Source organism: Anomaloglossus baeobatrachus, chromosome 6 (genome assembly GCF_048569485.1).
Source record: "Anomaloglossus baeobatrachus isolate aAnoBae1 chromosome 6, aAnoBae1.hap1, whole genome shotgun sequence".
Lineage (NCBI taxonomy): Eukaryota > Metazoa > Chordata > Amphibia > Anura > Aromobatidae > Anomaloglossus > Anomaloglossus baeobatrachus.
The window spans coordinates 6,741,250-6,768,756 of NC_134358.1; the positions used below are offsets into that span (position 1 = coordinate 6,741,250).

The 27,507-nt window shown below is 56.2% G+C and overlaps 1 protein-coding gene across 4 annotated transcripts; it reads right to left on the reverse strand.

Annotated features, from left to right (window-relative positions):
- Positions 1-1,426: 1,426 nt before the first annotated feature.
- On the reverse strand, positions 1,427-27,237 carry EEF1D (eukaryotic translation elongation factor 1 delta). 4 transcript variants are annotated; one of them, XM_075352677.1, is made up of 11 exons: positions 27,219-27,237; positions 20,149-20,165; positions 16,085-17,187; positions 13,536-13,665; positions 12,679-12,750; positions 11,219-11,290; positions 10,667-10,757; positions 10,454-10,563; positions 9,688-9,915; positions 9,272-9,466; positions 1,427-1,511 (listed from the first exon to the last, which is right to left on the reverse strand). In XM_075352677.1, the coding sequence occupies exons 3-11, from the start codon at positions 17,185-17,187 to the stop codon at positions 1,473-1,475; spliced, it is 2,040 nt and encodes a 679-aa protein (XP_075208792.1). In that variant the 5' UTR covers positions 20,149-20,165; positions 27,219-27,237; the 3' UTR covers positions 1,427-1,472. The 4 variants fall into 4 exon arrangements, with proteins under 4 accessions (XP_075208792.1, XP_075208791.1, XP_075208793.1 ...); XM_075352676.1 differs by lacking the exons at positions 20,149-20,165; positions 27,219-27,237 and having other exon boundaries at positions 16,085-17,196; XM_075352678.1 differs by lacking the exons at positions 11,219-11,290; positions 20,149-20,165; positions 27,219-27,237 and having other exon boundaries at positions 16,085-17,196.
- Between the last annotated feature and the right edge of the window lie 270 nt (positions 27,238-27,507).

A 27,507-nucleotide genomic window follows, 5' to 3' on the forward strand; every position in this document is an offset into this window, starting at 1 on the left:
TATTATGTTGAGGTGCCCATACTTTTGCACCAGTCACATTTTGTTTAAATGCGGATTGCACATTTTCTGTTAGTACAAAAAACCTCATTTCAATCCAGAAATATTCCTCAGTCCATCAGTTATTAGATATATTATACTGAAATAGCAAAACCCAAATTGTTATAAAGAAAAAAGGTTCACATTAATAGGGGTGCACAAACTTTTTCATATGACTATGGTGAAGGGGTTAATGTTTCATCACACGCAGACATTACCTGCCTGACTGCATGTGACATCAGCCCAAGAGTGCAGAAGCCAGTATTAGGATAGGTCGGCCTCCTATAGATACATCCAGCATATAGAATAAGCGGTCAGTAAAGAGCCCGGACAGCGCTGACACTTTTCACAATTTTCCATCTGGTGAAACTAAGAATAAAATGTTAATCCAGGCGGTTTCCACCACGTGGAGTAAAAGCACGAGTTTTATAAACGTATTGTGCAAAAAAAATATGCATCTTCAGCCCCAGTCGCACCTTCTGCTTTCCACCTCCGTAATTGTAGCCTATACGAGGAGTGGGTGATGAATGCAGATGTGGTGCCTGTGACCATCATACATTGCCTCAGGATTCTTCCACTCCTGGGTTCAGCTACAAATAATTGTAAAAAAAAAACAAATAAAAAAACCTGACCCTTCAATGTGTGAATGCGGCCTTACAGTGATGTGAGAAGTTAGAGCCGCCACACAAAACCTCGGCACGGCTAGAGCCGGTGCACGTGTGGCCACTGACCCAAAACCTCGGCACGGCTAGAGCCGATGCACGTGTGGCCACTGACCCAAAACCTCGGCACGGCTAGAGCCGGTGCACTTGTGGCCACTGACCCAAAACCTCGGCACGGCTAGAGCCGATGCACGTGTGGCCACTGACCCAAAACCTCGGCACGGCTAGAGCCGGTGCACGTGTGGCCACTGACCCAAAACCTCGGCATGGCTAGAGCCGGTGCACTTGTGGCCACTGACCCAAAAACGTATAATTCCTGAGGGAGCACCGGTATCCCTGCGGTTGCAGCCTCTGCTGCTGTCTGCTCACCTCTCACTAATGCACCATCCATTATTACCAATCAGGCCATCATACACGTTTCCTAGAGACCCCAAATGTCATCTGCACCTGAATCTATACACAATCTATAGTGGACTGTAGAGAACCCCTATTCTCATCACTATTCTCATACATCACATTGGATGCCACAAGAAGATTTATGCTGAAAAATGTACTATGAAGCTGAGGAGCAAATTAAGTCTTGATCCCAATGCTGCCCCATCACGTGCCAGCTCGGGGAGGGGGAGAGTCGGTACCAGGTGTGGGGCAGGTAATTTCCCCCATAACCCTGTCAATAACCCCCCCCATGCCGGCATTTCCCTATAGCACAGAGGAGGCGGACGCAGGCGGAGGGCACACGCTGCTCTTTATTGACACCACTCGGCACGGTCGGGGCTAGATCTTGTTGAAGGCGGCGATGTCCACACTCTGCACCTGAGAAAATGAGAAGAAGTCGATGAATGTAGAGGGCAGACGCCATCATGCTTACATCCCCCTCTAATCAGTAACCTAGCTGATCCAATCATGACCCCTCCCGTACTCGTCCCCCGGCTGCAGTCACAGGCTGCGTGGTCAGAGCTGACATCCCCCACAATGCACCAGTCACATGGATGATTGTAAGTGACCAGCAGTGAAGGGTTAGGCGGCTTTCACACTACGTCTTTTTAACATGCGTCCTGAACGGTTTTTTGCTGCAAAAGCGGATCCTGCTTTTACAGCAAAAAATGCATGCAAACGCATGTGTTATTTTGCAGGATCCTGTCACTGGATGTTTAGGGGCGGGCATTGGAGTCATGTGATCGGGAGTGAGGGGAACTAAACGTGCCAGACTGGGAGCCGGCATCTGACAGCTGTGGAGGCTCGTAACCAAGGTAAGCATCGGGTATACTTGCTTGGATACCCGATATTTACTTTGGTTACAAGCGTCTGCAGCTGCTAGGAGCAGGGCTGCCTGCACACGTTACCAACGTAAACATCGGGTAACTAAGAGAAGTGGTTACCCGATATTTACCTTGGTTACGAGTGTCCGCAGCTCTCAGGTGGGGGAGAGGGAGGGGGAGAGACAGGGAGGAGAGAGATGAAGGGAATTTTGTTACTTACCGTAAATTCCTTTTCTTCTAGCTCTTATTGGGAGACCCAGACGATTGGGGTATAGCTACTGCCCTCTGGAGGCCACACAAAGCACTACATCAAAAGTGCAAGGCCCCTCCCCCTCTGGCTATACCCCCCCCGTGGTATCACGGGTTCTCCAGTTTTAGTGCCAAAGCAAGAAGGAGGAAGCCAATAACTGGTTTAAACAAATTAACTCCGAATAACATCGGAGAACTGAAAAACCGTTCAACATGAACAACATGTGTACCCGCAAACAACAAAAAAACATCCCGAAGGACAACAGGGCGGGTGCTGGGTCTCCCAATAAGAGCTAGAAGAAAAGGAATTTACGGTAAGTAACAAAATTCCCTTCTTCTTCAGCGCTCTATTGGGAGACCCAGACGATTGGGACGTCCAAAAGCTGTCCCTGGGTGGGTAAAGAAATACCTCATGTTAGAGCTGCAAAACAGCCCTCCCCTACGGGGGTGTCACTGCCGCCTGCAGGACTCTTCTACCTAAGCTGGCATCCGCCGAAGCATAGGTATGCACCTGATAATGCTTGGTGAAAGTGTGCAGACTGGACCAGGTAGCTGCCTGGCACACCTGTTGAGCCGAAGCCTGGTGACGTAATGCCCAGGACGCACCCACGGCTCTGGTTGAGTGGGCTTTTAGCCCTGAAGGAACCGGAAGCCCCGCAGAACGGTAGGCCTCTAGAATTGGTTCTTTGATCCATCGAGCCAGGGTGGCTTTAGAAGCCTGCAACCCCTTGCGCGGACCAGCGACAAGGACAAAAAGTGCATCGGCACGGCGCATGGGCGCCGTGCGGGAAATGTAGATTCTGAGTGCTCTCACCAAATCTAGCAAACGTAAATCATTCTCATACCGATGAACCGGATGAGTGCAAAAAGACGGTAAGGAGATATCCTGATTAAGATGAAACGAGGATACGACCTTAGGGAGAAACTCCGGAATGGGGCGCAGCACTACCTTGTCCTGGTGAAACACCAGGAAGGGAGCCTTGGATGACAGAGCTGCCAGCTCAGACACTCGCCGAAGCGATGTGATCGCAACGAGAAACGCCACCTTCTGTGACAGGCGAGAAAAAGAAACTTCCTTCAGAGTCTCGAAAGGCGGCTTCTGGAGAGCAACTAGAACCCTGTTCAGATCCCATGGATCTAACGGCCGCTTGTACGGGGGTACGATATGACAAACCCCCTGCGGGAACGTGCACACCTTAGAAAGACGTGCTAGCCGCTTCTGAAAAAACACGGATAGTGCTGAGACTTGCCCTTTGAGGGAGTCGAGCGACGAGCCCTTTTCTGACTCCTATTGTAGGAAGGAAAGAAAAGTAGGCAATGCAAATGGCCAGGGAGACACTCCCTGAGTAGAGCACCAGAATAAGAAAATCTTCCACGTTCTGTGGTATATCTTAGCAGACGTGGGCTTCCTAGCCAGTCTCATGGTGGCAACGACCCCTTGGGATAATCCTGAAGACGCTAGGATCCAGGACACAAAAGCCACCCAGTCAGGTTCAGGGCCGCAGAATTCCGATGGAGAAAACGGCCCTTGGGACAGTAAGTCTGGTCGGTCTGGTAGTGACCACGGTCGGCCGACCGTGAGATGCCACAGATCCGGGTACCACGATCTCCTCGGCCAGTCTGGTGCGACGAGTATGACGCGGCTGCAATCGGATCTGATTTTTGCGCAGTACTCTGGGCAAGAGTGCCAGAGGTGGAAACACATATGTGAGCCGGAACTGCGACCAATCTTGCACTAAGGCGTCTGCCGCCAGAGCTCTGTGATCGCGCGATCGTGCCATAAATGCCGGGACCTTGTTGGTGTGCCGAGACGCCATTAGGTCGACGTCCGGCACCCCCCAGCGGCAACAGATTTCCTGAAACACGTCCGAGTGAAGGGACCATTCCCCCGCGTCCATACCCTGGCGACTGAGGAAGTCTGCTTCCCAGTTTTCTACGCCCGGGATGTGAACTGCGGATATGGTGGATGCTGTGTCCTCCACCCACATGAGGATTCGCCGGACTTCCTGGAAGGCTTGCTGACTGCGCGCCCCTTCTTGGTGGTTGATGTATGCCACCGCTGTGGAGATGTCCGACTGGATTCGGATCTGCTCTCTTTCTAGCCACTTCTGGAAGGCTAATAGGGTAAGATACCCTGCCCCGATTTGAACATCGATCTGAAGGGTGGACTCCTGCTGAGTCCACGTCCCCTGAGCCATGTGGCGGAGACAAACTGCTCCCCACCCTGACAGACTCGTATCTGTCGTGACCAGTGCCCAGGATGGGGGCTATGGCCACTATAGCAGAGAGTCCTCGGCCGTCTGGGAAAGGGAGACTTCCCTGTCCAGGGAGGTTGACTGCCCGTCCCATTGGCGGAGAATGTCCCATTGCCGTTGGCGCAGATGAAACTGCGCAAAGAGAACTGCCTCGATGGCTGCCACCATCTTCCTTAGGAAGTGCATGAGGCGCCTTAAGGGGTGCGACTGGCCTTGAAGGAGAGACTGCACCTCTGTCTGCAGTGAACGCTGCTTGTTCAGCGGAAGCTTCACTATTGCTGATAGAGTATGAAACTCCATGCCGAGATACGTTAGTGATTGAGTCGGAGACAGATTTGACCTTGCCAAATTGATGATCCACCCGAAAGTCTGGAGAGTCTCCAGCGTAACATTCAGGCTGCGTTGGCATGCCTCGAGGGAGGGTGCTTTGACGAGTAGATCGTCCAAGTATGGAATCACCGGGTGTCCCTGAAAGTGCAAGACTGCTACCACTGCTGCCATGACCTTGGTGAACACCCATGGGGCTGTCGCCAGACTGAATGGCAGAGCTACGAACTGAAGATGTTCGTCTCCTATCACAAAACGTAGAAAACGTTGGTGCTCCGTAGCAATTGGCACGTGGAGATAGGCATCTTTGATGTCTGTTGAGGCAAGGAAGTCTCCTCGAGACATTGAGGTAATGACGGATCGGAGGGATCCCATCCGGAACCGCCTGGAGTTCGCATGCTCGTTGAGCAGTGTCAGGACCAGAACGGGACGGAAGGAACCGTCCTTTTTTGGAGCCACAAAGAGATTGGAGTACAAACCCTCGCCCTCGTTCCTGAGGGGGGACAGGGATCACCACTCCTTCTGCTCTTAGAGCATCCACCGCCTGCAGCAGGGAAATGGAGTCGGAGGACGAGATTAGAACACTGTCCTGTGCACGTGAGCACAATGTTCGCCACCCACCGGTCTGTGACCTGTGGCAGCTAAATGTCGCCAAAGGCGGGGGGTTCTGCCATCAACCGCGGATGCGGAGAGAGAGAGAGAACTGAGAGTCCTGAGGAGACCGCCTTGTAGCGGTTCCTCCGACTGCCTTCCTTGGGCGTGATTGAGCCCGGCCGGAATCGGAGCCCGTCTGAGGTTTAGTAGCCCTTTTGCCCGAGGACAATTGGGACCTACCGGAGCTTGGGAAGGACCGAAACCTCGACTGTACTTTTAGGACAGTATTAACAGGGTAAGTCGCAGTGCAGACATTGCGGGTTACGGACGCCTCTGCGGTACAGATGTCCCTGTGCTCAAGGCCAGCTGCGCAAGAACAGCTGAAAAGGTTAGGTTGCCTATACGGCTGTGGATGCCGGAGCAACCGACACGCCGATAGCTTCCTAGACAGATTTCAACCAGAGTCCATCTGTCTGTGACTGGCGTCTTTAAGTGAAGCCCCATCTCCAGTGCAACTATGTCTCTAGACGCAAGCCTGGAGATTGGAGAATCCACCTTTGGACCCTGGGTCCAGCACTGACCGCGTCAGGGGAAAAGGGATAACGTGTATCCTAAAAACGTTTGGAGAAGACGCTTATCTGGTAAGCGTGGTGTTCCTGGACTGCTTCTCTGAAGTCAGCGTGGCCAGAAAAATACTCAACATCTGTGTGAGATACTGAAAAAGGGACTTCTCCTGTTCGTCTCCTATCTCCACTGGGGGAGCTGAGGGAGAAAGATCCAACCTTCCATTGATGGACGGTATAGGATCATTCCGTATGGCGTTACCACCCGGTGTATCCGGATCGATAGCTATGTCAGTATCAAAGCCCTGAAGAGCTGCCTTTTGGTCAAGTAGATTGCCCATGGCCTGTCTGGACTGCAAGTCTCTATATTATGACTACTCCGTCCCTGTCCATGGACAGGGTTGACAGGTGGTTTCTTTGGCCACAACTAGTAGAGACCCAGGCAGACGAAGTGCTAGAGACCCCGGCACGTGCTACGGGGGAGCATGCACACAATGGGACGGTGTCATGAACAGCATCCCATGTAGTAAAAACAGCACTGAAAATCTGTGTTGCTGTTTTGCCGCTGCCGACTAGCTATCTAGAATTATATAGCCAAGATTGGTGACCGTACAGTGCAATGTATAGCATACAGGCATAAAGTACAAATGACCACTGCAGCACAAGCAATACAAGCAGCATAGAAGCCTGTGCCCTGGCACCTCTGCTCTTCTGCTGCTGCATACTAGTCATCTAGGGGAATATAGCCAAGAGTGACCCTACAGTGCAATGTATAGCATACAAGCACAAGTACAAATGAACACTGCAGCACATGCAATACAAGCAGCATAGAAGCCTGTGCCCTGGCACCCCAGCTCTTCTGCTGCTGTAGACAAGTCATCTAGGGGAATATGGCCCAGAAGAGTGACCATACAGTGCAATGTATAGCATACAAGCACAAGTACAAATGCACACTGCAGCCCATGCAATACAAGCAGCATAGAAAAAAACCTGTGCCCCAGCACCCTTGGTTTTCTGCTGCTGTAGTCTAGCCATTCCAGGAGAATATAGCTAAGACTAGCGACTGTACAGTGCAATGTATAACACATAAACACAAATGAACACCTCAGTCGTGCAATACAAGCAGCCTAGAAAGCCTGTGACTTAGCACACCTGCTTTCCTGCTGCTAATGTGTCGCTCCCCAAGCGGGCATATAGCGACCTGTGCAGTTAAAAACAACACATGTATACACTGCAGTTATCTGTGGTCAGCACTGTGTGTGCCGCTTACCGCCCGCCTATAAGCGGGTGTATGATCGCCACCGTCCTGCCTGGTTGCTGAAAATCCGAGCTCGGACTTCAGTAATGGCTGCCGGCTTCTTCCCCAGCTCATGTGAGGAGGGGCGGGCTGTGGGCGTGCCCCCAAGGCAGAGCGGGAATCCGGCGCCCGACAGTGTGCAGTGAGAGGGCTGGAGCATGTAAATAAGGCTCCAGCCCTCGGCGCTGCTGATTGCTCAGCGCCTGTCCCCTTCCCTGAGTGACAGGGAGGGGGCGGGAACGAAGCGGCACTAGGCCGCAGAAGCCGGGGACTGGATTTATAAGCGCCGCCGCCGTAAAAGCGCGGTCGGCGCCCAGTCCCCGGCGAACTACAAGTCCCAGCCGCGCCGCCGCTCCCGGAGCGTCCGGCGCGGTAGTTCCCAAAACACAAAGTCACTCAGCAAAGCTGCAGTGACTGTAACCCATTACTGTCCCCGGCGCACTAGCACACCCAGCAAGTCTGGAGTGTGCTGTGCCTGTGTGTACGGGGACACAGAGTACCTGTAATGGTGCAGGGCCATGTCCCTGAACGGTACTCCAGCTCCGTATCCAACAGGTTCAAATGGGTCTGTGGATGGAGCCCGGCGTCAGAGCTTTGAGGCCGGCAGGATCCCACTTCCACAGAGCCCCTCAGGGGGATGTGGAAGGAAAGCAGCATGTGGGCTCCAGCCTCCGTACCAGCAATAGGTACCTCAACCTTACAACACCATCCAGGGGTGAGAAGGGAGCATGCTGGGGACACTATATGTGTCCTCTTTTCTTCCATCCGAAATAGTCAGCAGCTACTGCTGACTAAAATCTGTGGAGCTATGCGTGGATGTCTGACCTCCTTCGCACACAAAGCTAAAACTGGAGAACCCGTGATACCACGGGGGGGGTATAGCCAGAGGGGGAGGGGCCTTGCACTTTTGATGTAGTGCTTTGTGTGGCCTCCAGAGGGCAGTAGCTATACCCCAATCGTCTGGGTCTCCCAATAGAGCGCTGAAGAAAGACTGATCACGGAGGCTGGCTTCTGGGCATGCTCAGTAGAGCAAGCAGGATCCTGTCTATCAGCATGCCAGCGTTCACATGCGTTTGCGTGCTGTTTAGTCAGGATCCAGTAATTTGCAGAAGTTGGACGCAGCTCAAAAACGCTACAAGTAGCGTTTTTGAAAGATGTTAAAAAACTGCAAGTCGCTGGATCCTCACTATAACGCACGCAAACGCAGGTGAACGCATGTTAACGCGAGTCCATTGCAAATGCATTGAAATGAAAACGCATTTGCACTGGATCCGTTTCTGCGTTAAAAAAACGTTCAGGACGCATGTTAAAAAGACGTAGTGTGAAAGCAGCCTTAGTCCCATTATTATCCCCTCTCTAAAGTTTGGTGATAAGTGCGCAGATTAGGAGAAGGGTGAATAACCACAAGATCCCGAGAACGAGGGGTATAAAGTCCTCCAGTCATGGTCTATGGGAGAATCCCAGCACTGACCTCTGCCGTCTCCTCAGCCCCATGGAGGTGGGCACACCTGAGCCGCCATCCCCCGTGCTTGGGACGCTGGGAGCTCAGACCTTTATAGGACTGGTGACTCCTAATGATGGGGATAACCCCCGAGAGGCCTCGGCTCCACCCGCACATGGCTTCCAATGTGAGAGCATCGGATGTGATCTGCTCATGACCCTCGGCTCAGGCTCCGCTGTGATTGGATGACAGGTGCGGAGCAGAGGGGGGCTGTGATTTCTCCATCTTCTCTGTGTATATCGCACTGCGATCTGATGACATCAGTGCCGTCCGATAGGTCACATGCTCCATAGACTTGTATGGGTGTGAGTGATGAGAGACTCGCTGACAATAGCAGCATTGGGGTGGGGGGGGGGGGGGTAATATAGCAGATGGCCGCTGCCTATGATTGACACTGGTGCAAGGACAATCCAGTATTTTATCAGATTGCACTCATCCACGTGAAACACAAGTGGAGCCGAGGCCTAAGAGTGAGGGTGCGGCGTGTGTAAGACTATGGGTGACGAGCACAGACCCTGCGGCACTTACAAAGTCCTCGAACTTGGTGATCTCCTCCTCCAGCATGTCGGTGCCGACCTTGTCATCCTCCACCACGCACTGGATCTGCAGCTTCTTGATGCCGTAGCCCACAGGCACCAGCTTGGAGGACCCCCATAGCAGGCCGTCCATCTGCACGGTGCGCACACATTCCTCCAGCTTCGCCATGTCGGTCTCATCGTCCCACTGCGGAGAACACAACGGGGGTTATTGTGGGAGACCCAGCGAGGTGGGGGAGCAGCGCGCAGCGGCCTCGTAAATGGCAAAACCGCACATGTGCGAGCTGGCCGTATAACACTCAGCAAAGCGGAAACCAGGATGAGACACCCGCAGATAAGACAGCAGACCCCGCAGAGCTGGAAGCCTTCACCGCCGACGTCCCCCTTACAGGAATAATCACCACTCACCGGCTTCACATCCAACAAGATGGAGGACTTGGCGATCAGCCCGGGCTTTTTGGATTTCTTCGCTGCGTACTGCTGCAACCGCTCCTCTCTGATCCTAGCGGCTTCTGCATCTTCCTCTTCTTCGTCGCTGCCGAACAGGTCGATATCGTCATCATCGTCGTCCTCTTCAGTCTTGGGTTGTGGGGCTGCAGCAGGCGGGCGAGCCGGTGCCGGACTCGGGGCGGGAAGCTGTGGAAATAAATAAATAAAATCATACGAGACACCGGGGTCCTGCAGAAGGCGCTGCACGTTTCTGACCGCGTCCCTTTAACCCCTTATGGACGCAGTCAATTTCCTTCTCCTTTCTTGCGCCCTTTTTCAGCCATAACTATTTCCTCCATGGTCATCGCCGCTTCCTTGTCCTTTTTGTGTGAGGAGTTGTCGTTCATTTTACCGTGTAAAATATAATTAAATTAAAAAAGGTTTACAAGTGTGATGGAATGAAAAAGAAATTCCAGCATAAATTTTGGGGTTTTGTGCAGCAAAAGACGGCTGGACAGCGATTCCCCAGGTCAGTGCCATCACACTGTCAGCCATTAACGTAGGGCATCGTAACGTACCCCTTAGAGGCAGATGTCAGATTGGCAGCAGCGGTCCCAGCCCGCACTGGTTGCTGGCGCTAGGTGCCGGCTGTATAACACAGGGAGGGGTCAGCTGTATGGTAAGGATAAGCCTTCGGACAGATCGGGCCCCTGCAGGTGATAAGATCCCTCTACGCCCCACATACCTTGCACACAGGCGCGGGCTGGGGGGCCGGAGCTTTCGAGGTAGCGGACTTCTCCAGGGTACTGATCCGGCTTTCCAGTTTGGAGATGGCCGACTGGAGGTCTCTCACCACTACAAACAAGGGAATATGAGATCATCAATACACAACATACAAGACAATCTCCGGCTGCGGCCCCCCACACACTGACCGAGACCCCCCGCGCCGGTCACGCACCTTGGTGCAGGTTCTGGTTCTCGTGTTCTAGGCTGGCGACCCGTGACAGGAGCTCGCTGCCGTCTCCGCTGCCATTTGTGGAGGCCGCACTCTGCAAAAAGTTTACCAAGAGGATTAAAACAATGGACAAAATGTACCAGCCCCTCGACATATAGACAATGGATTGCGGCTGATGTGAGGACCAGCAGCGGGGGAGGGGTAATGTACCAGGCTGCAGCCCCTTAAGATGATTGCATGGGGGGGGTGAAGGGAGCAGATGGAGAACAATTTAGTGCAGCCAAAAGGCGATAGCCCGGCTCCAAAAAAGAGCAGAATCCCAGCAGCCAAGAGCAGGACCCGAGACGCGGACATGCAGAACCGGGCCGTACCCTCAATATGGGGCGGGAGACCCCCAACACCAACCCTGGATTCTGCTACAGATCTAACAAGAGCGACTGTGCTCCATACTGCTACAGTCACAACCAAAGCTGCAGCACAACCTGCGAGTAGCCAGGATGCTGCCCCCATAGATGACTGCTGCACCCCGGGGGTCTCAGGAGGGATCACACTTACAGTATGGGACCCTGTTTGGCTCGGGGGAGGGGGCGCCTGGCCTTCCTTAGGACTATGCAGGACTGTCCTCAACTAGAAAGGGGGAGAAATGTGGATTCATTTAATGACTGGAAACGGGACACCGGCAGGCAAGCGGGGGAGGGGAGACAGGAGCAGCCATGCAGATGAAGGAGCGGGGAGGGTTAATGGAGGTCGTGCACATGAGGGGACCGGCAGCACTGGACACTACGGCAGCCATCACCCCTGTACTCCGGTCCCACAAGTTAGCAACTAGTCCACAGGACGCCCCCCTCCATCCCCCACATGTAATGAGGCCTCACAACCGGGTATATCTACAGTAATAGCATGAGATCTGCTGGCTTATTATGCAGGTCCTGTACTCCACTCACAGCTAGATCTGCAGTCACAATCCTTCACCTGCATACTGCACGCAGCTTGGGATGTGAGCGGAGTATAAAACATCCAGCAGCTCCGACATCAGCGGTGAGAGACGTGTGATCATGGAGCTCGTCCGATCATATAGAAAAGTGATGGTAGGAGGGAGCCCAGGTCCACCCAGCGGCCACCACCGGAGGGGGCCCAGGTCCGCCCGGCAGCCACCACCGGAGGGGGCCCAGGTCCGCCCGGCGGCCACCACCGGAGGGGGCCCAGGTCCGTCCAGCGGCCACCACCGGAGGGGGCCCAGGTCCACCCAGCGGCCACCACCGGAGGGGGCCCAGGTCTGGTAGGAGGGCCACCCAGCAGCCACCACTGGAGGAAGGGACACCCAGCACTCACAACCAATGGGGGTGGTGGGCTCACCCAGCCGCCATGGTGCTGTCTGTGTCCTAGCCTCCACAAACACATGAGCCCCTCCACCTCCTGGGGCGCGGAGACGAGCGGTCTGTGCTGCTATCCAGGAGCAGACTGTCCCGTGCACTCCCCCAGCTCCATCGTCACTGTATATGATCGGACGAGGCTTCAGCCCGGAGGGTGAGGTGTTATTCAATTTATACATAAACAGGAAAAAGTCAGAACAAAACTCACAAATAGAAAAAGAACAAACACCTGGGCGAATCCAGGAGAAAGTTGCACCATGGGGGGGGGGGGTGCGTCGCCCCATACAGATATGTTCACCCGGAGTGTAATACAGCACCGGCACTTTACACTTTCCAGTGGATTAATGCATGGTGCTTCACGGTCAGACACGTCTCAGCGGTGTCGGCCCGCAGCGTGATGAGATCTCACCGTGCGAGCACACTGTCTGCAGCGGGGCGAGGAGCGGCAGACACCGGCAGGCTGAGTTTTGCTCGGACTTCTCCTATAATCAATTGCAGGACGCTGGGCTCATGGATCAGTGTTAGTGATGACGGACGGCAGATCTCGGCACACACACGGGGGTATTAGCACACACAGGAGGAGGTTGGAGGACGGCAGCCGCCTCTGGGGACGGGACGGCAGCACCGCCTGCTGGTACTCACTCCGGCCAGCGATTTCTGGATATTCTCCCTGGCTCTGGCAATGTCCCTGAGGATTGTGCTCGCTCCGTCATCCTGTAGGCCATGCACAAAGAACCACACACACATTTTACATGTTACCAGGAGGGAAACAGCAGGAATCACTGAAAAGCCTGGGGGAGGGGGGAGATGGAGCTGCCGGGAGGGAATGAACGGGGGCAGCACCCAGCCTGGGGCGAGGATACAGGCGACAACCACCACAGAGCAAGAGACAAGCAGCCAAGAGGGGAGAGAAGCAGACGGCAGAAGCAGCCACACAATGGGGTCCGGTGTACGGGGGTCCCAGCTACAGTACAAGGCCGGAAAGCAGCCAAAACACCTCTGCTTGCTGTCTATTGACTGGTTATGTCAGAGGAAACCATTCTCTCCGCTTGTAGGACTTTCAGCCTCCGGGACGTTTCTGACAGCATGCAGAGGTCTTGAAAAGCAAGAAAGTGAAACCCCTGCAGACAATCCCATTATAAGCTACATGCGGGTCCGGGCTGCTCCAGATCAGGGTTCCCTTAAAATTGTCATTTCAGGTATTCAGAACCCCATGGATGTCCCCATGTCCAACCAGCACACCACCCGTGTGAAAAAGTAACTGCCCCCTCTGCAACCGGGAACCCAGCCGCCATAACGGATCCTCTGCTGTAAAATAAGATGGAAAGACAAACATTGGCAGGAGGATGTGGAGGATGGGGGTTATACTCGAGGCTGCAGCCGGACTGGACATGTGCAGCTGGGGGCCATTACTTTGGCGCACGGGTGACATGATGGTTGGAGGACGTGCATCGTCCATGCACATGGTGATATCTGCCCCGCGCCCGCCTCGTCCTCACCTGGGTTTGGTTCGGGCAGTTGGGTGCAGACTTCTGGCTCAGTTGCTCGTAATACTGCTTCTCGGCGTCATCGTACTTGTATTTATCAAACCAGATCTTGTCTGTGCTGAGGAATGAAGTCGCCATGTCTCTGCAAAATACACAGCATCACACATGAGGCCAAAGCGAGAGCAAAGCAGCAGCAGCGCGGGGCGAGGCGAGGTAGTGTGCGGCCGCTCCAGCAGCAGCAGCAGCAGCGCGGGGGGCCGAGGTAGTGTGCGGCCGCTCCATCAGCAGCAGCGCGGGGGGCCGAGGTAGTGTGCGGCCGCCCCATCAGCAGCAGCAGCGCGGGGGGCCAAGGTAGTGTGCGGCCGCTCCATCAGCAGCAGCAGCGCGGGGGGCCAAGGTAGTGTGCGGCCGCTCCATCAGCAGCAGCAGCGCGGGGGGCCGAGGTAGTGTGCGGCCGCTCCATCATCAGCAGCAGCGCGGGGGGCCGAGGTAGTGTGCGGCCGCTCCATCAGCAGCAGCAGCGCGGGGGGCCAAGGTAGTGTGCGGCCGCTCCATCAGCAGCGCGGGGGGCCGAGGTAGTGTGCGGCCGCTCCATCAGCAGCAGCAGCGCGGGGGCCGAGGGAGTGTGCGGCCGCTCCATCAGCAGCAGCAGCGCGGGGGGCCAAGGTAGTGTGCGGCCGCTCCATCAGCAGCAGCAGCGCGGGGGCCGAGGGAGTGTGCGGCCGCTCCATCAGCAGCACGGGGGCCGAGGGAGTGTGCGGCCGCTCCATCAGCAGCAGCAGCACGGGGGCCGAGGGAGTGTGCGGCCGCTCCATCAGCAGCAGCAGCACGGGGGCCGAGGGAGTGTGCGGCCGCTCCATCAGCAGCAGCAGCACGGGGGCCGAGGGAGTGTGCGGCCGCTCCATCAGCAGCAGCAGCACGGGGGCCGAGGGAGTGTGCGGCCGCTCCATCAGCAGCAGCAGCACGGGGGCCGAGGGAGTGTGCGGCCGCTCCATCAGCAGCAGCAGCACGGGGGCCGAGGGAGTGTGCGGCCGCTCCATCAGCAGCAGCAGCACGGGGGCCGAGGGAGTGTGCGGCCGCTCCATCAGCAGCAGCAGCACGGGGGCCGAGGGAGTGTGCGGCCGCTCCATCAGCAGCAGCAGCACGGGGGCCGAGGGAGTGTGCGGCCGCTCCATCAGCAGCCCCCCCACCCGCAACACCTGCGGACAGAAGGGCTGTGTAATACCATGGAGAAGGGGCAGACGGGAAATCCTTCAGCGCTAAGGAGCCTCAGTGACACTGGTACATAATGGGATGCAGGAGAGCGGCCGCATGCAGCTCTGGAGGGTACGGTAATACAGCACAAACATGGATCATTTCCTCCCATTCTGTCCCGGGGAATATGGGTGGTACAGGGGCTGCACCTCCCACATTAAGGGCTGGAGGTGAACAAGGTGGCTGTCCCAAAATACTAAAAGGGAACCTGTCAGGTCCTGTAGGCACCCAGGAGCATGAGCAGCTGTGGGTAATCCCTATATTTAGTAGCATAGATAACGTGATCTATACATGACGTACTTCTGAAGATCTTTTATCATATGCTAATGAGGCCAGTGACTAGTCACAAGGGCAATCATTCCCTTGGCTAGTCGGCCCCTGTGGGTGTGGTAACATGCTAATGAGTGCAACGCCAGAGGCAAGGTCAATCTCTCGGCTCACGTCGCACCAGACGCTGGTTTTCGGCTCCGTGCACATGGTCAGAAGTCTCGGCCTTCCAGTGATGCGTACTATGAAGCCGGGTATAAACGTCCCTGCTTCAATCTGGTGTAGTGCGCATGACCGGAAGTGTCGGGGATGTTCTGATCGTGCGCATTGAGCCGAAAACCAGCAGAGGTGAGGGCGACCCTGGCTGTGACGCTACGCATTGATTAGCACGCCCCTGTGAGTGTGCTAACATGCTAAGGGGGCCGACTAGCCAAGAGAACTAAAGCCCCTGCGCTCATCAACATATCAAAGGATCTTTAGAGATCTATAGTAAAAGGATTTCTATCTATGCTAGTATATACAGGGAGGGTTAGGCAGGGATTAGCAATATACATCCAGAACTGCCCGTGGTCCTGCAGATGGCACCCGACAGGGTCCTGTAACACCAGGACTCCCCAGCCTAATGCAACAGCTTTATAATCTACCTTGTGTGTCACAAACCTCTGCTTACTGTCAGTGAATGGCAACATGAAGTCCAGGGGTTCGGATGTCACATTCTACACAGAAAATTCTGCATGAATGTGATCAAGGAGGCAGAAGCCCCTCATGCCAAGGACACGGAATGGGTTTTTAGCCTCATCTCAGGTTTCCATTCACTGACAGATCTGAAGCCAGCAAAGAACTGAAACACAAAGTAGATTAGGAAGCTGAAGGGTCTCGGCATCACTTATGTGCAGTGCCCGGTACACCGGCAACCTCCTCACCATGGGGGGGCAGGAGACCTGGTGGTCAGCGCAGACATTAACCCCCCCCCTTCCTGAGATCACTACGGCGGCACACAACGTGACATCACTACAGAAGAATATATATGAGGCTCATACTTCTTGCCACAGAGTCTGGTTTTTACAGTCTTGGGGTGTTTGGCTGCAGACTGTGACTTGTAGCATTTGGCGGTGTCGGTGGTCCGGGGGCTTTGGACAGAGTAGAAGTCTTCTTCGGCGTGGTCGTACGAGCCCTTGTCCAGCCACACCCGCTCGCTGTCGGTGTGCAGGTAGTACGTTGGGTAATACAGCGGGTTGCCGGCCTCCTCCGGGATACTGGCCAGCTCCTTCCGCTGCTTCCCGGCAGATTTCCGGCTCCATTTGTCCTTTTTAGCCCTTTTGCCGGTGTGCTGGCTCCAGGTGTTGGGGTTGGGTTTGGCTTGTGCCACGTGCTCATAGTAACGTGCCTCCGCCTGGTCGTACAGGGACTTGTCCAGCCACACTTCGGACAGCAGGTTCTGCAACCCGGCCCAGTGGGGCTTCCCGTTCACAGTGGAGTCCGATACTATGGAGTTTAGAGCTAGCGGGGTGGGCGCGGCAGCGGCTGGGGTGGGGGTGGCGCTTGCGTATCCTTCGTCAGGCGTCCTCAGTGCCGTGCGGTCAGGAGACACCAGGTTGAGGTTTAGCACACGAGGAGCGAGAGGGGAGGAAAACCGCATGACAAAGTGGCTCTCTGCATCCTCGAAGTTGAACTTGTTGACCCAGATGCCTTTGCTGACGTGGTGGCACGCCACCGTACTGCTGTGGCAGCAGCCGGCCGTGGCACTGTTCTTGTGTTTCTTAATGGCAGCCACTTTAGCTGTAGACGGGTCGCTGTGCTCCGTGGCCAGCCTGGTGTGGTAATAACATTCAGCGTCATCATAGACGTATTTATCCAACCACACGGCATCTGCCATCATGCCGAGAAGTGCCGTGTCCGCCTTGGCAGGAGTCGCTTTGTTTCGGGGTGACCTTCGCCTCTTTTTCTGCTTTTTGCCGTTGACTTTCTTCTGGTCGGTGGTCAGGGAGTTCTCCGTGGGTTCGCACTGGTTTCCGTTTGTGGCTTCGCTCTTTGTAGGGGATGGTGTTATCTGGGTTTCGCCCACGGGTTTGGCGCTGTCCTCGCACTTGAGTTTGTCCACCCAGCTGGACTCGGCAGGGCTCTGGTGCTTCCTGGTCCTCATCTTCATCGTCCAGCAGCATTAAAAGACAACAAGAGCTGTAACGCCGAAGAGCAATGCACAGGAGACACAGGACATCTACCAGAGAAGACCCCGGGGCTGGATGGACGGGCGGCCATAGAGGCTTGGACCGGCCATATGTGTCACCGGAGTCTGCCCATCCCTATGGGGACGACCAGCTCATTGCAGATTTCCATTCACTGACTGCAAGCAGAGATCTTGTAACCAGTGAGGAATTTCTGTCTCCAACCTGTAGCCGAAAGACTACAACTTCAAGCAAAGAGACCCCTTTATTGGCTGCTTTGCAAATAAATGCCTGACCAGTGTCAGAGGGTGGGATCTGGGGGGCGTCTTCTCTGGTAAGACCACATTTCTACGAAGCTGCATCATGCAAGGATCTGCGCTTTAGCACGGTGGTGTGGAAGTCCGAGCGGGTGGAGTGGACGATGAGTGCGCCGCAATACTACAAAAGAGAAAGAATGAGGGCGACATTAATCTATCACAACCATCAAGAGGAACTGGACGAGGCCACAGGAGGAAGCCGCCTACACCAGTGTGCCCCAGAAGAGGACGCCGCCTACACCAGCGTGCCCCAGGAGAGGACACGGGAGAAAGCCGCCTACACCAGCGTGCCCCAGGAGAGGACGCAGGAGGAAGCCGCCTACACCAGCGTGCCCCAGGAGAGGACGCAGGAGGAAGCCGCCTACACCAGCGTGCCCCAGGAGAGGACGCAGGAGGAAGCCGCCTACACCAGCGTGCCCCAGGAGAGGACGCAGGAGGAAGCCGCCTACACCAGCGCGCCCCAGGAGAGGACGCAGGAGGAAGCCGCCTACACCAGCGTGCCCCAGGAGAGGACGCAGGAGGAAGCCGCCTACACCAGCGTGCCCCAGGAGAGGACGCAGGAGGAAGCCGCCTACACCAGTGTGCCCCAGGAGAGGATGCAGGAGGAAGCCATCTACACCACCAGTGTGCCCCATGGGGGGGCCCAGCACCACACCCCAGGAGAGGACACAAGAGGAAGCCGTCTACACCAGTATGTCCCACGGATGGGACGCTGGGTGGGCGAGAGGCAACACTGCGACCCAGGACAGGACATGGGAGGAAGGGCTGGGAGGGCCTAATGCTGCGTCCCACAAGAAGAGAGGAGAGATTCCCCCCCCCCCCCCCCCAACGCTGTGCCACAGGACGGATCGCTGGCTGAGGAGGGCAACGCGCTGCGTCACATGACGGAACGCTGGGTGAGGAGGGGGCCCAGCACTGCGCCCCAGGAGAGGACACAGAGGAGAGATGGGGGGGACCAACTCTGCGCCACTGTATAGGCTACAGAGGGGTGGGGATGGGATGAGGTGGGGGGAGGCCCAATGCTGTGCCGCAGGACACAGAAGGTAGCGGGGCCCAGTGCTGCACCCTGGAACAGGATGAAGAGGGAGGTGGGGTGGCTAGGATAGGACGTGGAGGGGGGCCCAGTGCTGTGCCGCAGGACACAGAAGGTAGCGGGGCCCAGTGCTGCACCCTGGAACAGGATGAAGAGGGAGGTGGGGTGGCTAGGATAGGACGTGGAGGGGGGCCCAGTGCTGTGCCGCAGGACACAGAAGGTAGCGGGGCCCAGTGCTGCACCCTGGAACAGGATGAAGAGGGAGGTGGGGTGGCTAGGATAGGACGTGGAGGGGGGCCCAGTGCTGTGCCGCAGGACACAGAAGGTAGCGGGGTCCAGTGCTGCACCCTGGAACAGGATGAAGAGGGAGGTGGGGTGGCTAGGATAGGACGTGGAGGGGGGCCCAGTGCTGTGCCGCAGTACGCGGTAGCTGCACCCGGAGGATGACAGTCTACTTCCATTGGATACAGCTTCCATCACTGATGCAGAGCACCAGATACATGGGGCGACACTGGGCGAGTCGGCTCCTCGTGTCAGGCAGGTTGGTAGCAGCTGCTCTCGATGGTTGTGCTAGTGGTGCTGCAGATAGACACATGCAATGGAAACTACAGAGCTCTGGAGGAAGAGAGAAAAGGTCAGGATAAGCCAGACAGATGCACAAAGAAGGCGGAAACCACAACAATATCTGATGTGAGGCCTTTACTGCTCATTACAGATCCCTTTGGTCCTCGTCGTGCGGTCAGTCTGAGACCCTGATGCATCATAGGACCCCCCAGGAGATCTGCTTCCATATTGCTGTGATTCTTATATCCTGTGCTCAGGGTCCCGATTGTATGACCTCCATGGTGACACGTAGGCAGAGGTGACAATGTTTGAGGTGCAGTAATAAACCCACGGCTCGCCGTCTTCCCCGCTCACTGATGGCCATTCTGACTTATCGGCTCACACTGGTGACTTACAGTGTAAGTCTATGGAGCGACGAGACCTGAAGGTGGAGCGAAGCTGGAAACCGGTGAAGACGGCAATCGGCGAGTATATAACCATAACAAACAACATCTACGTGGGTTCAGCCAATAATACATGTCACAGGAGGGTCTTTAAAAAGGGGCATTCCAGCACCGATCCATTCTGCATCAGGGGGTGAGGACAGAACTGTTAGGTATCTGAGGGTCCCAACCATGAGCATACACGGGAGGTGGGGGGCGCAGAAGGGGAGGGTCCCCACTGCAAACTATGAGCACAGGTGGGGGAGCAAGGGTCCCACATGAAGAATATCCCTAACAGATCCATTCAGAGTCTATGGGACTGGCGGGTATCTGAGCTCTGGACTCCGGTCTCCATTGGTCCATTAGGCTTTGGAAGGAGCCACATGGTGGACCTCTGCATTTAAGGGGACATGGGACCCTCGGAACTAAACCAGACTGGATATGTAGCAGTGCCGGGCGCTCAGCAGATTATGCATACACTACGCGTATTCCTGTTACTAAACATCTGTCTCGCCAAATCCTCCACAAATGGACTGAAAGAACAGAAGGATGGAGAGAGCGTGCAGACATGCAGGTGGAGCGGACTACAGTGTGCATACTCACTATTCACCGCAGGAGAACTGCGCAGCAGAGTCAGCAGGAAAGAGAAAGCGGCAAGGTTAGAAGAGAGCGCGACCTCGGGAGCCGGACAAGACAACAGAGAACATGGTGCAATTCACAGACATTTCTCCATAAACACCCCCCCTTGTCACTACATGACCCATCAGGGCAGGGACACAGAGGGCCCGACGCCAGGACGCACAGAGACCGTGCAGGAAAGTCAGGAAGAGCAACAGAGCCACACAGATAAATCACTCCAAAGAGCATAAAGCCGTCCCTCTGTTACTCCTCCTAGAAATGTATGAGCACTCAGGCCGCTCCCTTTTCAGCACTGTTTGGAGAATGGGACATCCCTCTTACCCCCCTTCCCAAATAGTGACACCCACCTGTCAATTTCTACATTTCCAAGAGGAGTAATAGAGGAGCAAAAATACAAGGCTTTATGATAAATAGTCAAGATCCATGCTGGTTATACATAGATATAGATTCTAGGTAGTAACCAATACAGCAGCTATACAGCACAGACCTGCCTGGCATAACACCTCCTGTCACTGCCAGGCAGAACTGTCCTGTGAGATCTATACATACACAGCACATATGATGGGGCCGGCTCCGGGCGTCTCTGGCCCTTGCTCCATATTGTCCCAGTGACCCCGGCCTCTTCACTTTTCCTCCTCCAGTACCGGAGGCTGCAAGTTCTTTTTCTTTACACTTTATTTTATTTGGCCCCACAGATCCGGTGTCCCGAGGGGGCCAATGAGAAGCTAGTGTTATAGCGAGCCGAACTACTGGACGGTGGGTGCATCGCCTCAGCCAATCACCAAGCTCATCGGCCCGGGAGCTCTACGGCGTGGTCACCGAGCTCAGTGATTGGCCACAGCAGTCTACAGAGCGCAGTCACCGAGCTCAGTGATCGGCCACAGCAGTCTACAGAGCGCAGTCACCGAGCTCAGTGATCGGCCACAGCAGTCTACAGAGTGCAGTCACCGAGCTCAGTGATTGCCCACAGCAGTCTACAGAGCGCAGTCACCGAGCTCAGTGATCGGCCACAGCAGTCTACAGAGCGCAGTCACCGAGCTCAGTGATTGGCCACAGCAGTAACTGTAGTTGTGCTATAACTACTACAGCAACAAAACAAAAAAAAAAAAAAAAAAACAACCCACAACTAATTTTCAGAGATCTCTTCTCCTCCCAGGGTCCGGGCTGAGAGTCACTGGACCACCATAATGGCGGACACAGAGGGCTGCAGCCAGTCTTCCTCACACCCGTCAGGGCTGAGCGATCACACTGCATATGGGAAGGAGGGAGACGGCTACCAGGGCTGCAGCAGGCTGAGGGCGCTGATAAGGTGACATCCAGGAGTGGAGGAGCCCTTTAAGGGCGGGTTTCAACTATTAAATAACTTGGGCCTCGTGCACACGAGACATCAGTCTCCATCGCTTCAGACGTCACATATGAACAAGGCCCAAAATATCCAGGGGGAAGAGGGGGGTGCGTGCGCGAGACCCCACACAAACGCTGACCTCCTCCACAGGTCTCCCCTGTCGGCAGTATAGGTATAGGCCCCGTACAGTCCCGGGGTCCCCCGCCATCCCTCCACCTCAGGTCTCCAGTGCCGGCAGTATACAGTTAGGTCCAGAAATCTTTGGACAGTGACACAATTTTGGCGAGTTGGGCTCTGCATGCCACCACATTGGATTTGAAATGAAACCTCTACAACAGAATTCAAGTGCAGATTGTAACGTTTAATTTGAAGGTTTGAACAAAAATATCTGATAGAAATTGTAGGAATTGTCACATTTCTTTACAAACACTCCACATTTTAGGAGGTCAAAAGTAATTGGACAAATAAACCAAACCCAAACAATATATTTTTATTTTCAATATTTTGTTGCGAATCCTTCGGAGGCAATCACTGCCTTAAGTCTGGAACCCATGGACATCACCAAACGCTGGGTTTCCTCCTTCTTAATGCTTTGCCAGGCCTTTACAGCCGCAGCCTTCAGGTCTTGCTTGTTTGTGGGTCTTTCCGTCTTAAGTCTGGATTGGAGCAAGTGAAATGCATGCTCAATTGGGTTAAGATCTGGTGATTGACTTGGCCATTGCAGAATGTTCCACTTTTTTGCACTCATGAACTCCTGGGTAGCTTTGGCTGTATGCTTGGGGTCATTGTCCATCTGTACTATGAAGCGCCGTCCGATCAACTTTGCGGCATTTGGCTGAATCTGGGCTGAAAATATATCCCGGTACACTTCAGAATTCATCCGGCTACTCTTGTCTGCTGTTATGTCATCAATACACACAAGTGACCCAGTGTCATTGAAAGCCATGCATGCCCATGCCATCACGTTGCCTCCACCATGTTTTACAGAGGATGTGGTGTGCCTTGGATCATGTGCCGTTCCCTTTCTTCTCCAGACTTTTTTCTTCCCATCATTCTGGTACAGGTTGATCTTGGTCTCATCTGTCCATAGAATACTTTTCCAGAACTGAGCTGGCTTCATGAGGTGTTTTTCAGCAAATGTAACTCTGGCCTGTCTATTTTTGGAATTGATGAATGGTTTGCATCTAGATGTGAACCCTTTGTATTTACTTTCATGGAGTCTTCTCTTTACTGGTGACTTAGAGACAGATACACCTACTTCACTGAGAGTGTTCTGGACTTCAGTTGATGTTGTGAACGGGTTCTTCTTCACCAAAGAAAGTATGCGGCGATCATCCACCACTGTTGTCATCCGTGGACGCCCAGGCCTTTTTGAGTTCCCAAGCTCACCAGTCAATTCCTTTTTTCTCAGAATGTACCCGACTGTTGATTTTGCTACTCCAAGCATGTCTGCTATCTCTCTGATGGATTTTTTCTTTTTTTTCAGCCTCAGGATGTTCTGCTTCATCTCAATTGAGAGTTCCTTAGACCACATGTTGTCTGGTCACAGCAACAGCTTCCAAATGCAAAACCACACACCTGTAATCAACCCCAGACCTTTTAACTACTTCATTGATTACAGGTTAACGAGGGAGACGCCTTCAGAGTTAATTGCAGCCCTTAGAGTCCCTTGTCCAATTACTTTTGGTCCCTTGAAAAAGAGGAGGCTATGCATTACAGAGCTATGATTCCTAAACCCTTTCTCCGATTTGGATGTGAAAACTCTCATATTGCAGCTGGGAGTGTGCACTTTCAGCCCATATTATATATAGAATTGTATTTCTGAACATGTTTTTGTAAACAGCTAAAATAACAAAACTTGTGTCACTGTCCAAATATTTCTGGACCTAACTGTAGGTATAGGCCCCGTACAGTCCCGGGGTCCCCCGCCATCCCTCCACCTCAGGTCTCCAGTGCCGGCAGTATAGGCCTCGTAAAGTCCCGGGGTCCCCCGCCATCCCTCCACCTCAGGTCTCCAGTGGCGGCAGTATAGGCCCCGTACAGTCCCGGGGTCCCCCGCCATCCCTCCACCTCAGGTCTCCAGTGCCGGCAGTATAGGTATAGGCCCCATACAGTCCCGGGGTCCCCCGCCATCCCTCCACCTCAGGTCTCCAGTGCCGGCAGTATAGGTATAGGCCCCATACAGTCCCGGGGTCCCCCGCCATCCCTCCACCTCAGGTCTCCAGTGCCGGCAGTATAGGCCCCGTACAGTCCAGGGGTTCCCCGCCATCCCTCCACCTCAGGTCTCCAGTGCCGGCAGTATAGGTATAGGCCCCGTACAGTCCCGGGGTCCCCCGCCATCCCTCCACCTCAGGTCTCCAGGGCCGGCAGTATAGGCCCCGTACAGTCCCGGGGTCCCCCGCCATCCCCCCACCTCAGGTCTCCAGTGCCGGCAGTATAGTCCCCGTACAGTCCAGGGGTTCCCCGCCATCCCTCCACCTCAGGTCTGCAGTGCCGGCAGTATAGGCCTCGTACAGTCCCGGGGTCCCCCACCATCCCTCCACCTCAGGTCTCCAGTGCCGGCAGTATAGGCCTCGTACAGTCCCGGGGTCCCCCGCCATCCCTCCACCTCAGGTCTCCAGTGCCGGCAGTATAGGCCCCGTACAGTCCCGGGGTCCCCCGCCATCCCTCCACCTCAGGTCTCCAGTGCCGGCAGTATAGGCCCCGTACAGTCCCGGGGTCCCCCGCCATCCCCCCCGCCTCAGGTCTCCAGTGCCGGCAGTATAGGCCTCGTACAGTCCCGGGGTCCCCCGCCATCCCCCCACCTCAGGTCTCCAGTGCCGGCAGTATAGGCCCCGTACAGTCCAGGGGTTCCCCGCCATCCCTCCACCTCAGGTCTCCAGTGCCGGCAGTATAGGTATAGGCCCCAAACAGTCCCGGGGTCCCCCGCCATCCCCCCCGCCTCAGGTCTCCAGTGCCGGCAGTATAGGCCTCGTACAGTCCCGGGGTCCCCCGCCATCCCCCCACCTCAGGTCTCCAGTGCCGGCAGTATAGTCCCCGTACAGTCCAGGGGTTCCCCGCCATCCCTCCACCTCAGGTCTCCAGTGCCGGCAGTATAGGCCCCGTACAGTCCCGGGGTCCCCCGCCATCCCCCCCGCCTCAGGTCTCCAGTGCCGGCAGTATAGGCCTCGTACAGTCCCGGGGTCCCCCGCCATCCCCCCACCTCAGGTCTCCAGTGCCGGCAGTATAGTCCCCGTACAGTCCAGGGGTTCCCCGCCATCCCTCCACCTCAGGTCTCCAGTGCCGGCAGTATAGGTATAGGCCTCGTACAGTCCCGGGGTCCCCCGCCATCCCTCCACCTCAGGTCTCCAGTGCCGGCAGTATAGGCCTCGTACAGTCCCGGGGTCCCCCGCCATCCCTCCACCTCAGGTCTCCAGTGCCGGCAGTATAGGCCTCGTACAGTCCCGGGGTCCCCCACCTCAGGTCTCCAGTGCCGGCAGTATAGGTATAGGCCCCGTACAGTCCCGGGGTCCCCCGCCATCCCCCCACCTCAGGTCTCCAGTGCCGGCAGTATAGGCCTCGTACAGTCCCGGGGTCCCCCGCCATCCCTCCACCTCAGGTCTCCAGTGCCGGCAGTATAGGCCCCGTACAGTCCCGGGGTCCCCCGCCATCCCTCCACCTCAGGTCTCCAGTGCCGGCAGTATAGGTATAGGCCCCATACAGTCCCGGGGTCCCCCGCCATCCCTCCACCTCAGGTCTCCAGTGCCGGCAGTATAGGCCTCGTACAGTCCCGGGGTCCCCCGCCTCAGGTCTCCAGTGCCGGCAGTATAGGCCTCGTACAGTCCCGGGGTCCCCCGCCATCCCTCCACCTCAGGTCTCCAGTGCCGGCAGTATAGGTATAGGCCCCATACAGTCCCGGGGTCCCCCGCCATCCCCCCACCTCAGGTCTCCAGTGCCGGCAGTATAGGTATAGGCCCCGTACAGTCCCGGGGTCCCCCGCCGTCCCCCCACCTCAGGTCTCCAGTGCCGGCAGTATAGGTATAGGCCCCATACAGTCCCGGGGTCCCCCGCCATCCCCCCACCTCAGGTCTCCAGTGCCGGCAGTATAGGCCTCGTACAGTCCCGGGGTCCCCCGCCATCCCTCCACCTCAGGTCTCCAGTGCCGGCAGTATAGGCCTCGTACAGTCCCGGGGTCCCCCGCCATCCCTCCACCTCAGGTCTCCAGTGCCGGCAGTATAGGCCCCGTACAGTCCCGGGGTCCCCCGCCATCCCTCCACCTCAGGTCTCCAGTGCCGGCAGTATAGGTATAGGCCCCATACAGTCCCGGGGTCCCCCGCCATCCCTCCACCTCAGGTCTCCAGTGCCGGCAGTATAGGCCTCGTACAGTCCCGGGGTCCCCCGCCTCAGGTCTCCAGTGCCGGCAGTATAGGCCTCGTACAGTCCCGGGGTCCCCCGCCATCCCTCCACCTCAGGTCTCCAGTGCCGGCAGTATAGGTATAGGCCCCATACAGTCCCGGGGTCCCCCGCCATCCCCCCACCTCAGGTCTCCAGTGCCGGCAGTATAGGTATAGGCCCCGTACAGTCCCGGGGTCCCCCGCCGTCCCCCCACCTCAGGTCTCCAGTGCCGGCAGTATAGGTATAGGCCCCATACAGTCCCGGGGTCCCCCGCCATCCCCCCACCTCAGGTCTCCAGTGCCGGCAGTATAGGTATAGGCCTCGTACAGTCCCGGGGTCCCCCGCCGTCCCCCCACCTCAGGTCTCCAGTGCCGGCAGTATAGGTATAGGCCCCATACAGTCCCGGGGTCCCCCGCCATCCCCCCACCTCAGGTCTCCAGTGCCGGCAGTATAGGCCTCGTACAGTCCCGGGGTCCCCCGCCATCCCCCCCACCTCAGGTCTCCAGTGCCGGCAGTATAGGTATAGGCCCCATACAGTCCCGGGGTCCCCCGCCATCCCTCCACCTCAGGTCTCCAGTGCCGGCAGTATAGGTATAGGCCCCGTACAGTCCCGGGGTCCCCCGCCATCCCTCCACCTCAGGTCTCCAGTGCCGGCAGTATAGGCCCCATACAGTCCCGGGGTCCCCCGCCATCCCTCCACCTCAGGTCTCCAGTGCCGGCAGTATAGGTATAGGCCCCGTACAGTCCCGGGGTCCCCCGCCATCCCTCCACCTCAGGTCTCCAGTGCCGGCAGTATAGGTATAGGCCCCGTACAGTCCCGGGGTCCCCCGCCATCCCTCCACCTCAGGTCTCCAGTGCCGGCAGTATAGGCCCCATACAGTCCCGGGGTCCCCCGCCATCCCTCCACCTCAGGTCTCCAGTGCCGGCAGTATAGGTATAGGCCTCGTACAGTCCCGGGGTCCCCCGCCATCCCCCCCACCTCAGGTCTCCAGTGCCGGCAGTATAGGCCCCGTACAGTCCCGGGGTCCCCCGCCTCAGGTCTCCAGTGCCGGCAGTATAGGTATAGGCCTCGTACAGTCCCGGGGTCCCCCGCCATCCCCCCCACCTCAGGTCTCCAGTGCCGGCAGTATAGGTATAGGCCTCGTACAGTCCCGGGGTCCCCCGCCATCCCTCCACCTCAGGTCTCCAGTGCCGGCAGTATAGGCCTCGTACAGTCCCGGGGTCCCCCGCCTCAGGTCTCCAGTGCCGGCAGTATAGGCCCCGTACAGTCCCGGGGTCCCCCGCCATCCCGCCCGCAGCCCGGCCCGGTACTCACGCTGCAGCCGCTGCCGTGTCAGGAGAGAGCGCGGGAGGGAAGGAGCGGACCACGTGACCGACCAGCTCTAGTAACCAGCGCACGAGCCGGACCGTACCATTATAGTAAAAATAAAGGAGGAAACCCGTCTTCTACAGTGACAACCACACAATTTCGCACGGTATTGTCGTCGCCCGCTCATATTATTTTACCCGGACGTTGAGCAATCATTGAGCGGGTTATTCTACCTCAGATCGCTATTCTGTTCCATGATTGAGATGGTTGAGTCCAGACGCAGTACAGACGTGTG